An 18012-nucleotide genomic window follows, 5' to 3' on the forward strand; every position below is an offset into this window, starting at 1 on the left:
GGCAAAAATCTAATCTCAATAGAACAGGCCAATAGTGTGGCAGGGCTAACCCCAAGGGTAGCCTAGCTAGTTCCTCAAGCTGGGCACCCACACTTCTTTCCATGGAGAGATATGGTTGGTGTGAGCTTGGAGACCTCAAGGGTTACAAGCAAGGCCATCGAAAAGATCACCACCATGACACATTGAGGTGAGTGGTTCCCTCGAAGTGATCTCTTAGGCTTAACATTTTTTATGCCATTCCTAGGGCGCAATCCCTTAGCTTTATTATTTGTTTTTCTCTAATCTACGGTTTACCCATTGCTCACACTCTTGAATAATGGACTGCCATGAATGAGAGTAAGATTTGATATAGACGTGTGGAAATGGTGTGGTTTTTGCTCTCTTTTATGTGTGAACTCAACAAAAAAATTCATAAAAAACAAAATAAAACTCTTGATTTTGCTAATTTTCACTAATACATCAGTTTTTTTATTAGTGAAGTCAAGAGACAAAAATCACAAAAAATGGAGTTTAATGGGTATATTGGGCTCCATTGAACACATATTCACGATATCTTCATGCTGGAGACCCATACTAGACAATTTAGTCAATTAAAAACATCAAAAACTTCCCAAAAAAAAATTTGCAACAAAATCATGTTTTTGGGTAAAACCTATAAAATCATGGCCATTATCATGCCCATGATTATCTTCCTGAGATTCCCACCATGATTTTTGAGATTGTACAGCAAAAAATAGTAAACATTATCTTGTCTTGATCAGTATAATTTTGCGATTATAGTAATAATCACGGCATTACGGACGAATCACAGTTGTAGAGTGATGTGATTTTCTAGTCACGAAAAAAATCAACGTGATTTTGCAATCATGGGCAACAATCATGGTGTACAAACGAATCACGATTCACACATGGGCAACATCACAATGTACAAATGCAAAAACAATCACGATCCACACAAGCAGCGACGTAATTATACAATTCACGAGACAATGAAATCAGCATGATTCTATAGTCGTCGCGGCGGTAGTAATCATGATGTACGGACAAAGATGTACGGACAAATCATGATGTACGAGTGATGTGATTATACAATCTTCACGGTAAAAATTGGTGTGGTTCTACAGTCATGGGGAAAATTTCGCCACATTCATGATGTGTATGAGTAAACCTGCATAATCATGACCGTGAAAACTCAAACCTATAAAATCACGATACAAGAATAAGGTCAAAAGAAGAGAGATGGAGCCTAAAATAGAAAAAGGGAATGGGGACAAGATTTTTGAGAAGCTAGGAGCTTGCACTTTCGCTCAAGAATCCCAACCTATTTGAAAGCTTCCCTGTTTTGCACCAAAAGTCCATTTTTTATCGTCTAGGGGTCCAAACTGACCACCTCAACGAGTGCTATACTTCTTGTAATTGCATTTTCTATGAAATATTAATGCAAGTTAAGTTTGAACTCTGTTACCTGAAGGTATCTCAAAGTCATGCTTGACTTTGAGATTAAGGGGTCCCATATGCTAGAAACTTGAGAGAAAAGGGGGCTCCTTAGCCAAGAGGTTTATAAGAACAAGATAAAAAAAGCTCCCCTTAATCTGAAAGTCATGCATGACTTTCGGATTAAGGGGTCCCATATGCTAGAAACTTGAGAGAAAAGGGGGCTCCTTAGCCAAGAGGTTTATAAGAACAAGATAAAAAAAGGAAAGAATGGCTAATCTAGGAGGTCAAAGCTTACCCCTACACATGCAGATAGTTGATTTGGACCTTGAAGCCAGCAGCCTTAGGCAAGCCATTGAGACCTATGCTACACATTGAGGCATAACTCTCCTTAGGGACTTCATACCTACATTGGGCTAACATTGTACATGTGAATGCTCTACTAGGTTTCACCAAACCTATAGTAACCCTAATTTTGCCAATCTCAAGTTCCTTGTATAATGCTAATTTTAACCCAATCCCTTTTATCCATTAGTGAACAAACTCTTTCCATGCTGAGATATTGAACCTTTAGAAGCTACCTATATATTTTTCAGTGGAAATTTCTAAGATTATGGATAAGTTTGATGGGAGTGTAGATCCTTTTCAGCATCTCCAAATGTTTGACACAATTTGTGAAGCTTTTAGAAACCTTGATTGTCCCACTAAGGTGCAAGCCTTAAATTTATGCTTAGAAGGCAAAGCAAGACAATGGTTTCAAACTCTAAAGCTAGAGATAAAGGTCAATTTTAGAACCCTAAAAGAGGCCTTTATTCACATAGGTTCTTAAGGCAAGCCGTTGGTGGTGTGTATCATGTGAATTTTACTTAATTGAGTAAAAAACTAATGAAACTATATGAGATTTTATCATCCGGATAAAAACTATGTATTCACGATGTGAACCATGGGAAAATTTGAATGGTGTTCAATTGAAACATTGTTTTATGATGGGACAAAAAAAATGACGCATAATTTGATCTGTATATCAAATCGTAAGACCTTTGACCAATGTTGCAAAGAGGCTATCCAATTAGATAATAACATGTTTGATGATGACCTAGAAGTGGTAAATCCCTCAACCAAACAAAGGGTTGTAAACAAATTGATTTTAGAGCTCACCACTCAACAACTTTACATCGCTTCAATGGGGAGAGAAATTCATGATGAAAAACAAGCTAAACATCACAAAATCTCAACCCTCTTCCACTTAGGAGCATAAAGCCAATGCTTTATATCGCAATCATTGTAAACAAGGCCATGAAACCACACTTTGTCCTAAAGCTTGTGTAATTGAACCAAATCAATCATAAACACAAGTTGTGCACCAACCTTGTTTGATTGATACTTCATCTCAAAATACTATACAAATGAATCAATAGGAGACAATAAATCCTCAAAGCCTGCCAATCTAAGAACTTGCATTAGAAAGTTTGGTGCCCTTGACCTAGAATGAGACCAAATAAGGGGTAGAAATTATTAAGGATGCGGCAAGATCGTCACTTGAGTGTTTTTATTGTCTTGGATCACACAAGATAGTTGATTGCCCTATATGAATGCCTTGTCTCTCTAGCAACTACTACCAACACTTTGAAACCTCTATGTGAGCAATGTGCATTACACCACTTATTCAAATAATACTTGAAACTAAACATAGTAAAACCAAAGCTACACCCCTCAACATTGTTATTAGTGTACATAATGGACGGTTAACAATCGTACCATAAAATATGTTAACACGGTGGCTGTAAGCCAAGGTGCAAACCAAAACAAACTCTACCAACGCTGAAACTTCAAACTGGGACGAGGAAAATGTTGTAACACATTAGACTAGTGAGGATCCAAAGCTAAAGGATGAATCCCAAATATCCAAACAGAAATAAAATAGAGACAAACAAGCCTCGAACCAACCAAAAGCTCAACCAAAGAAAAGGGATGTGGAACCTAAAAAACTAAACAAAACCAAGGATAAGCAAAAAGTGGATGTTAAAACAAGCTCAATGAGAAGAGGAAACTCAAAATAGTCTCACCAAAGGGACTCAAGTCAACTCAGAATGTAGAACATTGGTTGCACAAGAAACATCAAAACTTGCATGTGCAACTATTGTTGATAATAAAAAAACAAGTTTTGGTAGCAAAAAAAGAGTTTGGAATGCAAGTGCTACGGAGGAACACAAACGGAGACCCAAAACAAAACTCTATCCTATGCCACCACATGGGAAAACAAGGGATTAGAAGTACGTGCAGCCTTCCAACCAAATGAAGAATTGACAATTGATAATTCCAACCAAATGAAGAAGAATTGACAATTGATAATTCCAATGGTGAAACATGGTAAAGTGTGGTGAGACTGGTGGACCGAGTCACGCGTTGACTCCTCCCCATTGACTTCCTAAGTGCTCACGCAAGAGAAATAGGCCAAACATAGGATTATAAAATTTCGTTTCAAAATGAGGTAGATTTGCTAAATGAAACTCAACCTCTGAGAGACAAGGTAGATTTGCTTAATGTGTTGTACGTAGTTGTGGAATGATGTCATTGGCTTATTGCACAACCATAAGCTATAAGCAAATGAAACCAAAAGTGTCCATACAAATGAGATGTAAATGTCAACACAACGAATGGGAAGGGGTAAAAAATATGCATCTTTGTACATAATTAATGTTGTGGACCTTGGTAGTGACCTTCAAACCCTTGATCAAACCTCGATGTAGAATTGTAGACTTGAAAGGGCCATAGGAGAATATGAGCTTAGGGTTGAAGATCAAATTAATGAATCTAAAAGTCAATGGGAATCATACACTGAAACATCGATGCTACCTCTTGAAGATACAATCGAGACATATGGCTAGATGTTCTAGTGGGCAAAAACATTCAATGAAAACAAGGAGTGATTAGCCTTAATGCTCAAAATACTATTTCAAGAAGAATTTGGGCATCTTTAGGCTAGCCCATGCTCACTCCTAAGCAAATGAATATGCTAGATCTTGAAGGCCAAGACCTCGAAGTGGGGGATTATTTCTCACACAAAATTATTACTCAGGATAATAACATCGAATGTGAATTTCAAGTTACACCTGAGGAACTAGAAGATGTTTTTATAGGTGGTGATTGGTTGGTCAACACTCCCATTGATGAAAGCAAGCAAACCATCTTCTTGGAAACCCCTAAAACATCCTTCACATTACTCTTATGACCAAAGGAACCCTTGCTTGAAAGTGAGACTGTAGAGTTTGAACTCATCTTACCAAAGTCAAAATAGTTGGAAGCTTCAAAACCTGAGACTCTAGAACCAAACCATTCCAATGGATTCCTAGAATAGAAGTTGGGTTTGAAAAAGGCTTGGGAGGCAAAACCATCCAATCACAAATCTATCCTTATAGACAACACAATCTTATAACATATGAGCTATGGCATTGTATAGGTGAGCCAAGCTTGCAGGCTCATGAATAGATTCTGTGGACTGACACTCATGGCATACCATGTCTATGGTCTTTTAAATGCACAATTTATGTGGAGTCTAACCGCTTAAAATGTAAGATTTGTGTGTTAGACTATGTGTTAGAAGTAGATTTTATCGTAGGAAGGGATTGGGCTACCTAGGTGCAAGCCATGCCAAACTACATCAATCGAACATGTGCCATGGAGATTTCTAACAAAGAAGTGGTGGTGCTATGAAATAACTCTCAACACTCTTTATGATTTTGCCTAAAAGAGATAACTGGCTTCTACATCAGGAGCCATTCATGCTGAAGACCCACCCTCTACATCTATGATCATTTGTGATAGACTCTCTAAAACAGCCATATCCCCAAAGAAGGTACCAAAGTCCCAAATATACATATTAAGAGTCCTAAACCTGTAGATCTCCATGAAGTGACCATTCCATTTCACCAAGGCTTAGAATAAGGACCACATCTTTTGAAGGAAGAGCCACCCAAGATATGGCCACTATGTCTCTAGAACCTCTTCTATAAGTGTCACCAAGGAAGCAGCAAGATCTCAACCATAACCCCTCATCTACAATAGCCACTCCTAGAAACAATTCCCAACCACCAATGGTGGTACCCATGTCTAATAAAGAACTCAAGGATGAAAATTATACTACAAGGAAAAATCATCGATCGACATCACCAACAAAAGAAATGCTCACATCAAGGGATCCTCATCATCAATAGCCCCTTTATTGGCAACTTCATAGCCCTTGACCATAACAACCAAGGTTGACAAAGGAAAAGCTATCATTGTGACCTCGTTAATGATGATAATCCCTCTTGCTAAAGTTCCCAAGTCTGCAATTGCAAATGATATCAAATCCACAATTGGATTTGGTAAGATTCATCCCATAACATCTACCTCGGTAGCTGCTCCTTTATTGAATATCCCATCCTGCCGCATAACCCATAACTAAAGCCTCACCAACTCATTTCAAAACAAGTACAAAAGCCTCATCACATTAATTCTACCACAAGCCTCACCAACTCATATCAAAATAAGTACAAAAGCTTTACTTTCAGTCTCTCCGCTCTACCAAGAAGACCATTAAGATATTTCCAAAGCATCAAAAGGTGGGTGGAAAAGTGATTGTTTCAAGCACAATGATTCTATAAGAGTAGTAATCTTGTTTGGCTACCTAGTCTACATTCACAAAGACAAATTTATAGGCCTGACAAGAAGAAGAAGTTAGAACAACCTCAAACATGGCATTCAAAGCAATTACACAATAAAATTCTAGTAAAGAGGAAGTGTGGTTTCCAGAGGTAAATTTGCAAGCCCAAGGCTATCATGAAGGTGCAACCCAAGTTTGGATCTCAAAAAAGCAGACCATGCTCCCAAAGAAGAAAAGGCCTACACCTAGGAAGAAGTCTATACCAAAAAGAAAAACCCATTAATCAAGGTACAATGCTCCAAATCAAAGAATTCATCAAAGCCCAAGGATATTATGATGGTAATAACCTCATATGGGTACCTTAATCTATTCTACATAATTAATCATCATCAAGGATGTTACACATTCTACGTACATCATCAGTATGAAGAAAAACATAAGGCTAAGCTGCCGTGATTTTCAAATCATGCCTATGGCACTTGTAGACACACAGCTATGATTCCCCAAATCACGTCCACCAAAAATGCCTCAAATGTCCAAATCAAAGGTCACATATTTCTTATGAAAACCTACTACATCAACAAAAAAGCAACACATCTGGTGAAATGTATTCACAACATGCATGTTACTTTCACGGTTGCCAACATGTGTCCAAATGTATTCACACCATGCCTGTTACTTTCAAATTATACTCCACATAAATATTCTACAATCATGTGTTGTGTTGCATTAATTCTTATGGCCATGATTTTTCTAAGAATCACACTTGTGATTTTAAGAATAACACATGTGATTCTATCGCTAACAAATCTTTATCCAAATGTTCAAGTGTATGGTATTTTGGCATTCTCTCATCATGTTGAACTACTAAAGTCATCTAACCTTAGTTTACATGTAATATTATCACCATTATTATTACAAGCATCACACTCGTGATTCTTATCTTTGCATAATCACACTGCCTTGCTATCTGAAATTCCATCAAAACCATCTCTAAAATGTGTTTCTCCTTGTTCTCAATGTATATCAATCATCATGTAGTGTGAATACAAGTTTCTTGTCACAGTGATTCTTCAACGATCACGGTCGCGACACCTGCAAAATCACGAAGGCTAAAACTCACTCAAATGTCAACCACATGGCCATTGTGTTTTCTCATCATGTTTCCACTCCTACAAACCATTCTTCTGCAATTTCATAGAAGTTTCACCACTGTGATTCTCAAAATCACACCTATTTTCCATTCATAAAGAAGAATAGTCTTCAACTGGCCAATCATCCTTATCTACTATAATCAAAGGAAGCAACCGCTTAGTAAGTATACTTTTACTCACCCATTGGTGGAAACCTCATCATCGATACCTTCTAGGTATATCTCTGGATGGGGGACCAAGGTGGGTGTATGCCTGACCCATCACCTGGAATTCCTTAGAGTTTAGCCTCACCAACAATAGCCAATGATCTATTCCAAATAACCTTTGACCTTTTACAACAACAAATGGCTCCATAACCTCACAAGTCAACTAAATCCTTTCAATTCTCTCCAAATGTTTGGACTGTAATAGCTTTAAAGTGTAAGGAATCACCCTTTTGTATTTCATGGTATATCAGCTTGCCAATGGTCAAAGCACCTAATTGTTCTTTTAATAGATAAAAAAGCACATGGGAAGTAAAGCAAGTCACGTCACTATACAAGATCCTCTGTGAGGGGACAACCTACATCCACACCTCTGCCTCTTCTCCCATTACTAATAGCCTCATAGAATCCTTGCTAACCTCAATAAATATTGTAACCTTGCATGTGATTACCAAAAAAAAAGGAAGAGAGAGAGAGCAATCACATGCAACAGCCCCCACCTCGATTAGGATCTCAACAATGATATTGGAACCTACCTTTTTACAAACGCATACCTACTAGGTTATTGTGAATCCTTTGTGTAAGGTTGTTATAACTAGAAGCTATAAGGTTTGTAATTCTTGCTAATATTTACATTTAAATTCAATGGAATAACCTACTAAGATTTAATTCATCGCTCAACACATAAATAATGTTTCCAAAAACTAAATCTATTAATAATGTAACCAATTATTAATAAATAATTCAATAATATCACCTTGACTTCACCTACATAAAAGGAAGATTAATCTAACCTTCATGGCAGCTACTACTACATGTGGATGCTTATCAATGATTTCTATCTTTAAATATTGTAAGACATACACACACACACACACACACACACACTCACACACACACTCTCTCTCTCAAACACGGACTTTACCAACAGGCACTATAGGGAAGGCAAGGCTTCTCTACTACACAGCTCAATCCCCTCCGTCTTCTCTCTCTCTCTCTCTCTCTCTCTCAAAGTGATAGCAGTGCTTCCCTTTCTCTCCAATTATTGAAGGTTTTCTCCAGTCCCTTTAGATAACCTTTAGAGCTACACAAGACGAGAAGGAGAAAAAGCCGTCTACTAGAGATGTTGAGCTTGCATGGATCCTAAAAGATGATAAAACATTGGCTGTGATTGCATTGGCACATAGTGACAACTATATTTATCACATCTCTAACATTGAGTCTTCTTTGGAAGCATGGGAAGCACTTGACAAGTTGTTTGGGGCAAAAGGGAAGAACTCAAAGATTGCATTAAAGATTGAGTTCTTTGAGTTAAAACCTAAATTCACATGAATCTTTTGCTCCTTATATCAATAATATGATGAGTCTTATGACTCAACTCTCGTCCCACTCTCCAGGCCAACAATGACAACCAACCTTAAACCTTCTCTTTCTCTTAATTTACAACCTTAGTATTTTGTCTCCTCTCTTTAGTTCCACCCTCTTTTTGGAAAAAGACAACCCTTTTTCCTATTTTGTATGCCACCCTCAACTTCTCTAATGTCGCCATCGTGAGGTAATACTTCTCTCTCTCTCTCTCTCTCTCTCTCTCTCTCTCTCTCTCTCTCGGGGTCGTATATGCCCTCGTGTTGCATTCTACCGACGTTAATACCTCTCTCTCTCTCTCTCTCTCTCTCTCTCTCTCATTGTCTGCAAGCTACTTCAATATCCAAAAAATATATTTCCTATTAAAAAGGAAGATTTGATAAAACGAGAAATCATTAGGAAAAACTTTTGAAAGAGAATAAGTTTTGTGATTTTTTTTTCATTTTAGAGAAAAAAAACTCATACAGTTGTTAATTATTCTGGTTACTGGGAAGATGGATTAGTCCATCGGCTCACAACCAACCCCCATTGCGTAGCTCACCGGCATTGAACCCGGCCCCCATAATAGGTCCCAACCGTTCTACCACTAGACTATGGGCCTAGAAGTTTATTATTCTCTTCATATCCTTGGTCTCTAATTCTAGGAAGGTATTTCATGGGACGTGAGGGCAACCTTTAATTAGCTAAGGTATTTCATGGGACGCTTATGCGACCTCTGTCTCAAACGGCGACCAGCTCTGCGCAGGCCCAAGACTCTTCAGCAGGTATCCCTTTTTGTGTATGTACGGCAACAACACAGCTGCTTAACTCGTGCTTAAAAACGCACAGCTCTACCATGATAAAGGAGATTGTGACTGATCAAATACTTAGGGTTTTAGGGGATCTTAACGGGCTTGAATCAAGTGATTCTCAAGCTCTTTTGCAGAAGAAGGCAGGATGTAAGGTAGAAGGGAGAGCATGAATCTACAAGCTTGTATGTATGTAGTATTCATACACGTATGCATATGGCTAAACTACTTAGTGCTTCCTGCAACGGATCACTTCTCTGATGAAGGTGTTGATGGCATTGGACATCATCATGATGTGAGGGAAGCCGTATTTACAAATTGTAACAGTGTGTTGCATGGACTCCACGGGTGTGTACCCACGGGTTCATTGTGACCCAGACCATTGTTACTTCTCATACTGAAAATGATAGAGAGCCAAATCGAATGGCAGCAGTAATGCAAATAGAGAGGAGATCAACAACCCCTTTTCACAAGAAAAGTATGTGGCTGCTTTCCTGTGAGGTTGCTTGCTGAAAAATTTGTCAAAGACAAGGACACATTTCCAATGGCATACCCCATTCCACCCCCAGCCCACTCACACACTCCCCTCCCCCACCTTTTGTCTTCGTCGATTACAGTCTTCCTGGTATAGCACTGTTTATGAATCTTTTTCAGGGTTTTTGTTTACATCTACAGGTTTGTAAAGAATGCTTCTTTTTGGCATTTGAGGAGGAGATCCACAAGACCATTGTAGAGAATCAGCTCTTTAAACCTGGCGAACGTGTTGCAATCGGAGCCTCTGGTGGAAAAGGTAGATCATACCAAAACAAGCTTTATAGACTACATCCATGTGCATTCCTTTTAGGAAGCATCTTTGACGTCTGCACTTCTGCTTGGCAGATTCAACTGTGCTAGCTTATGTTCTAACAGAGCTCAATCGAAGGCACGGCTATGGGCTTGACATCTTTCTTTTGTCAATTGATGAGGGCATCACCGGCTACAGGGATGACTCACTTGAGACTGTGAAGCGAAATGAGAAACAGGTGCCTTGTTTGAAAAGTCACTTACGCAAGTCTGGAAACAATGCCTGCCATTCTTTGATCGGTGCAATTACATGCTTTGCAGTATGGTGTGCCCCTTTTAGTTGTCTCATACAAATCATTATATGGATGGACCATGGATGAAATTGTATCTGAGATAGGCCGTAAGAACAATTGCACATTTTGTGGGGTGTTCAGACGCCAGGTAAGCACACAATTTTAGTAAAAGAATATTAATTTAGATGGATAGCTTTTGTCTGCTGTGTGTGCATACTTGGGTGTGTTAGTGACTCAATTAAATGGGCATGCAATTTGTATGCAGGCTACAATGTGTATATATGAATGCATAATACATAAGGTATGTATGGGTGCCCAAATGCCGTTAGCATTCATCTCCTGTCTGGCTGTTTTTCTTTCTCTGGCCGGCCTGTAGGAGGCGGCTGGCCATGGGGCCCGTCTAGATGCTGGCTGTCCAGGCCAAGCCTGGTCGTGGGCCAGCTGACCAGGTTATGCATGGTCGTGGGGCCCATGTAGGGGCTGTCGGCGTGTTTAGACAGGGCCAACTGGCTGCCCTTGGCCATATATATATGGCCCCCCCCCACATTATGTACTGGATTCAGTGCTTATACACCAGAGTTTTACATCACATCTGTTCTCCAGCACATCTGCCTTTTCTGCTCTCAGTTTTTAGTCTCATTTCCGCTGCACATTCCGACATGGTACCAGAGCTCAAGGTTGCTTGAAGCTTTGGAGACTGCGAGAGCTTGCGGGGCTGCTGTGTTTGGTGCTGACTGCAGCCTCTTCAAATTTCTTTCCCACGCACCCTCCCTTCACGAGATCACATGAACCCCTGAGATGGCAGATTTGCTTGAGATGGCGGATAAACCTGTGAAGATCCCCATCCTCTCGACGTTCCCGGTGGACCGACAGTTGGATGGGAACAACTATGGCATTTGGAAGGTGATGATGGAGTCTGTTTTGGAATCTTATGATTTGGTTGACTTCGTCACAGTTGAGTTTCTAGGCTAGATCCGGAGGAGGAGGACGCTTCACTGTCAGTCAAGAAAGTGCGGGAGGTCCATGCACAGTTGTGGGATCGTGTCAATGCCCGTGTGCGCTCTTTCATCTTCCTCAACTGCACACCCCAAGTGATCAATCATATCAAACACATGATGCTAGCTCGAGGGATTTGGCAACACTTTGCCTCTCTGTACAATCGGGTATCACCCATGAAGAGAGTTTCCTTGGAAGTGCAGATGCGAGTGATGAATCTTGCAAAGTCTTTGACGATGCGAGAGCACATCAACAAACTCTAGGCTCTTCAGCAGTGAGGTTCTTTAGGCTGGGAAGGAGATATCATGAGAGGACATATATCATGAGTACTGAGAGGAGAGATGAGACAGCAAGGTGATGGCCATGAGTATATAACATGCACGTTCCTAAAAGGTAAATTTGGACATGTTCCTGGATTCGTCTAGATATATATATATATATAATATATATATATATTATATAGACATGTTCCTGGATTCATATTATATATATATATATATATATATATATATATATATATATATATATATATATATATATATATATATATATATATATATAAAATATATGTTATATATATATATATATAATATTATATAGACATGTTCCTGGATTCATATATATATATATATATAATATTATATAGACATGTTCTTGGATTCATATATATATATATATATATATATATATATAGACATGTTCCTGGATTCATATATATATATATATATATATATATATATATATATACCTAGATGAATCCAGGAACATGTCCAAATTCACCTTTTAGGAACGTGCATGTTATATACTCATGGCCATCTATATATATATACATGTTCCTGGATTCATCTAGGTATATATATATATATCCTTGATTCATCTAGGTATATATATATATATATATATATATATATATATATATATACCTAGATGAATCCAAGAACATGCCCAAATTCACCTTTTAGGAACGTGCATGTTATATACTCATGGCCATCTATATATATATATATTGTTGGATAAATGTAATCCCAACTCCTTAGTCCAATTTAATATGTGGTTGATAGGCTAGTGGTCAGTGGTTGGTGTGTAAAGCCTACAAATGGTTGGTGCATGTTGTTCATGCAACTCATGCAACTAAAAATAGAGTAGAGGAGTCTCTAAATAAGGTACAAGTCGTGATCAAGTGATTATGTAAGTTTGGTTCATGTCTAATCACAATTAGTGTCTTCTTGTGTTAATCTCATATCAATTTTCTGCATATATCAATTTTTGTCCCTCATATTCATGATGTTTTGTACAATCTTTGATCCACCTTGAGTATGTTTTGATCAATCTTCATAGCTTAGTTATCATATCCAACATTTGGTATCAGAGCTTGACTCAATTAGGTTTAGTTGATTAGCAAAAATCTTAATCAATCTCTTAATCACCATAGCCAGTTTTTCTATGTTTGAATCACATGCTGTAGATTGCTTCCATGTGTGCACCTGGGATGAAACGCAGAGCGTGAAGATCGCAAGGTGCCAAGGATTTCTCGTGGGTTGATGGTTCACAAAGCAAGTCGAGACCCTTATATTTATATAAGGTGTTTTTATTTGGTCGGCCAATCATGGAAGTCGGCCAGTAAAGAAGCGGCCCTTATTGGGCTGGGTAAATAATGGGAATATTTTCACACAGGCCGACCAAGCCAAGCCTGGTCGTGGGCCAGCCAACCAGGTTATGCATGGTCATGGGGCCCATGTAGGGGCTGTCGGCCTGATTAGACAGGGCCTACTGGCTGCCCTTGGCCATATATATATGGGCACCTTGCCCCCCCCCCCTCCCCACACACACACACACACACATTATGTACCGGATTCAGTGTGTATACCAGAGTTTCACAGCACATCTCTTCTCCAGCACTTCTGTGTTTTCTGCTCTCAGTTTTCAGTCTCGTTTCCGCTGCACATTCCGACAAATGCATGTCTGGACCTTACAGACAATGCTATGTGTGAGTTGTGTGCATGTGTGATCGATCTAGTAAGGGCATCAAGTTTTTATGCACGCTATGCATATTGCACAATTGCGTGTATTTATATGAGTAGTGGCAGGTATGGATGCCTCACATGCATGTTTCGACTAAACATAATTGTTATGTTTATTTTGAGAAATAGTTGACTGATTTAACAACTGATTGTGTTAGGCTTTGGACAGAGGGGCAGTCATGCTGGGTGCCAGCAAGCTTGCAACTGGTCACAATGCAGATGACATGGCGGAAACGGTTCTACTGAATCTTCTTCGGGGCGACATTGCCAGGTCGCTGCTTACACTTTTTCACTTTTTTTTTTTTTGTGGCAAGGGGGTTAAATTCAAGTCATTTTTTTGTGGCAAGGGGGTTAAATTCAAGTCATTTCTGATGCAGATTGAGTCGCTGCACGTCAATAGTCACAGGGGAGGAGGGCTCACTTCCTCGCTGCAAGCCATTCAAGTACACATACGAGAAGGAGATAGTAATATATCCTTTTGTTGACTAGATTGTTACATTTTAGAGCTTATCTCGTGTGCTTACTGGCTGTGACAAGTATCAATTGTTTTTATGAAAAGGGCATGGGACAATTTGTTCAGATGTACCTCTGTCCCTTATTTTTAGAATTTGGGGGTATAAGACATGCATTTGACTGCGTAAGCATGTGGGTACCAGGTTTTGCTTTGTTGAGCGGTTTCAAAAAATCTTTGTACATAGAATATTGGCTTGGCTATGTTATGAACATGTTTACAGTGAAGAAAGTGTGAGATCCTGTCCAAGGACCAGATTCTAGTATTGCTTTTATTAATTGAATTGATTTATGCTTGATGTTATTTGGTATAAATGAAGAGTCCTTGACTAGTACAGTTGATACACGCTGAGAGTTAAGAGATACCTTCGTGTGTGTGCACTTTTGTGAGAGAGAGGGGGGGGAGGAGGACGGGGGGTGTTTGGGTGGTGACCAGTGTCGTTCTTCTGGTTCCTAGTGTGTTGGACAGTGTGCTTGCACAGCTTCTCTACCTTGTTTGTATGTGTTTCTGATTTTTTTTGAGTACTTTGCTTGTGTATTATTTACGTGTTTAAAGAATCAAAGTGAAACAGAGATCCGATGAAGCACTGTGCTGGTTGATGCAAGGATCTGGTATGGATTTTTGTTGGCTTTGTGAACTATTAAGTGAAAGTATAGACATTTTGTATTCAGGCTAACAGAGTTTTCTTTGAAATCTTTACTTCTGTTAACCTTGACGTTTATTTTACGTACGCTTACTTCAAGAAGCTGGATTACTTCTCTACAGAGTGTAAGCTTACACAACTTCTCTTCCTTTTTACATTCATGCCATTGACTGTTGAACTTAAGAGTAGTAGGGATGGGTCTCTTACCGGGGGAAAGTTCCATGTGGAAATTTGTGTAACCCTTCTGTTTTGATTCTTGAATTGATGTATGTAGATATAAATTACTTTTAATAGTACCCTAGGTTGCATTTTATACGTGGCTGCTCAAATGAGTGTTGCAACTGCAACAATGGCTAGCCATGGAGCAGATGCTCCAGTCTAACTGACCAAATGCTCCAGTCTAACTGACCAAGAACATACTGAAATGTGATCTGTCACACAAGGAGATGCAAGAAGTCACAGCCTGGTTAACACCAAGAGCAATGGAGCCTGAATACATAGGTGTGCCTCAGACAATAAAATGCGGGTTCTCTTGACAAAGAGAAGCTATGGGTTACCATGCGAGTATCCTCAAGTATTGGACTGCAGACCGTCTGGCCTTTGGCAGGCTGCATGGTGAAGCTGAAGTATTGGAGTATAACCAGTCAGGCCCACATTGAAGCTCGAGGATTGGAGTATGGATCTCCATGGCAGGCCACACTATGAACATCAGTCCTTTCTTGCTCTTGCATCCACCAGACCTTGTGGCTGATCTGAAACTACCTTGAGTCATAGAAGATGGCAATGGGAATGCTCGAGCTGAAGTCTCTCAGGACACCATAACGTTGCCTCTCGAGCTGAAGTCTCTCAGGACACCATAACGTTGCCTCGGCAGAAGGGGGGGTCCAGAGAATGGCTCTATGGTTTTTAGCCTGGAGAGAAGCCTTATAAGGCCTTCCTGGGCACCCACATTGCAAGTTGCACATTGAAGCCTGATGAAAAACAACTTAATAGGGAAACACAAGGGAGGACACTTTGCACTTAAAGCTATATAGGTCTGCTCCTCCTTGCTTGAAATTCTAAGGTTAACTGAACAACAAGCTTTTCCTTAATTAAAAGCTGACAAGGGCAGATATTGATTGAATGAAAATCTCTCCATACCTTCAGGTGCTGATAATGTGAATGCGTGATGGAGTTGATGGTTTGAAGCTTTGTCAGTATATGCTTATGAAATTGATGTTTTAGTCTGGAAAACTTCTATGATTCGTGCCTTCTCAATCTGGTGGAGTGAACTGTCACCTAGACTTTTGGTTTGTGAGTGCACTGGATGTCCTCACACGGGGATACCTTATTTGGTTGGGAGTTGGAGGACCCCTCTTACACTCTGAGGCTATTGATATACAATTTAATCATTACATTTCAAGTGTTTCGCACACCTTCCATTGGTAGTTTTGAAGTTTGATGCTTAATTACCCCATTACTTAAATCTGTTTTGATATACCCATTGCATATTGTTTGTGTATTTATTCTTATGTTTTGTTACAGGCATATATTCACCCAATGCATATCGAGGGTTTGCTCGTGAATTTATCAAGGATCTAGAGGCAATAAGGCATGTTCTGTTCTCAGTGATTTGGGGTCTTCTTGTGTTGCTTACTTAGGCTAGTGGTATTTGCAAATGATTAAGATAGTTTCGTCTTTATTTCTGCTCTAATAGATCAAAGCAAGGTTGATTAGTTCAGTTTGCAACAGGCTGAAGTTTTTTTTTTTGTTTTCTCTGATTTTTGTTCAGACCAAGAGCCATTCTTGACATTATCAAGTCAGGGGAGAGTTTCAGGATATCTCTTGATGTTAAAATGCCAGAGCAAGGAGTGTGTGAGCGTTGCGGGTACATCTCCAGCCAGGTACGTATCACTATCCCATTGCATTGGTACAACTCTTGTTGCCATCTTGAGGTGGGTTACCTTGTGAGCATTGAGATAGTTGAAATGACTACTAGTGTTCGGTGGAAATTAAACCTATGATTCAAGCCATCTCCTTACCTTCTAGGTAGCTTGTTCATGGCATACAATGTTTGGCTGAAACCGCTCTCAGAAACGGGAATGAGAAATCTAATGGCAAATGCATTTCTCGGCACCCTGAAGCCGTGTTAGACCCCGGCTTGGATAACAAAAGACAAAACTATGTTTGGCTATGCCATATCTTCATCTGCTAAGCCTGGACAGGCATGGCTAAGCTCTTTTGATATGTGCCTATGAGCATTTACTGCGATGTGTGATGCAGCTTGTAACCAGTGAGGGCACATATACGATACCCTGTGGTTGTGAGAGGTTGAGCTGTTTAAAAAATAGTCTATGAATAAGATGTTCTTTTGTAGCAGAATTGTTTGAAATTCTGGAGAGGTAATGTTTTGATTTCATCGTCGTTCATGTATTGCAGAAGTGGTGCAAGGCATGTGTGTTATTGGATGGACTAAACAGAGGTCTTCCTCGGTTGGGACTAAGTCGGACCAGACAGTCAAAAAAACACAGTTCATTGAATGAAGATGCCCTTTCTAGTCTAGACGTGGATGGCCGGGTTCATAGAACTAAGGTGCAAGGAGATGCCACAAAAATCTCCTTGGATTTTTGATGAGTGAGATAAAAAGGGAGGTCCAACAAGTTCTCATCAAATGATCCTGTTTAGGACTGTATAGAAGCCATTGGTGTCGATTGATCCCAGGTGATGGGCATTTTACAGGTGGAGTTCTGTAGCCCTTTATGTTTGATGAATAAAATAGCATTGATCTTTGCATTGAAAAGACCCTTCCCCGCGCCCCCCCCCCCCCCCCCCCCCCCCAAGCGTCCTCTTTCCTCCCACCTTGTGACCATGGAGTTCACATCATTGTGATGGTCAATGTGCAAATTCTACATTTTTTGGGTTTTAGTGCATGCTTTGCCTCGCCTAAGAGCTCTCCTTGTACCCCACATGGATATTCTTGCGCATCCGTGCTCAAGGAGGCAAGGCCTTTTTCTTGTCTCCCTAGAATGCATCAGGCTTGAAGCTCTAGCATTTAAGATTGTTTTATTTTGAACTTCATTGAAAGGTTCTTTTAAAAATGAAAGAAAGCATTTTGTTGATAAATATCATTAACGCTCTAATAAGGGGTGTGAGGATGGTGTTTTTGTTTTAGGGTAATGGTTGCTTTGATCCTAATT

General features: G+C 39.6%; 1 protein-coding gene across 3 annotated transcripts; it reads left to right on the top strand.

Annotated features, from left to right (window-relative positions):
* Positions 1–9409: 9409 nt before the first annotated feature.
* Positions 9410–17615, top strand: LOC147606871 (cytoplasmic tRNA 2-thiolation protein 1-like). 3 transcript variants are annotated; one of them, XM_086791007.1, is made up of 10 exons: positions 9410–9565; positions 10265–10379; positions 10469–10611; positions 10694–10813; positions 13841–13953; positions 14060–14152; positions 14921–14961; positions 16361–16427; positions 16608–16719; positions 17255–17615. In XM_086791007.1, exons 1-10 carry the CDS (start codon positions 9497–9499, stop codon positions 17444–17446), a joined length of 1065 nt encoding a protein of 354 aa, XP_086647133.1. In that variant the 5' UTR covers positions 9410–9496; the 3' UTR covers positions 17447–17615. The 3 variants fall into 3 exon arrangements, with proteins under 3 accessions (XP_086647133.1, XP_086647134.1, XP_086647131.1); XM_086791005.1 differs by having other exon boundaries at positions 9430–9565; positions 10244–10379; XM_086791008.1 differs by lacking the exon at positions 10694–10813 and having other exon boundaries at positions 9428–9565; positions 10244–10379.
* The last annotated feature ends 397 nt before the right edge of the window (positions 17616–18012 follow it).

Source organism: Cibotium barometz, chromosome 56 (genome assembly GCF_041138505.1).
Source record: "Cibotium barometz isolate CiBa-2024 chromosome 56, ASM4113850v1, whole genome shotgun sequence".
Classification (NCBI taxonomy): Eukaryota; Viridiplantae; Streptophyta; class Polypodiopsida; order Cyatheales; family Cibotiaceae; genus Cibotium; species Cibotium barometz.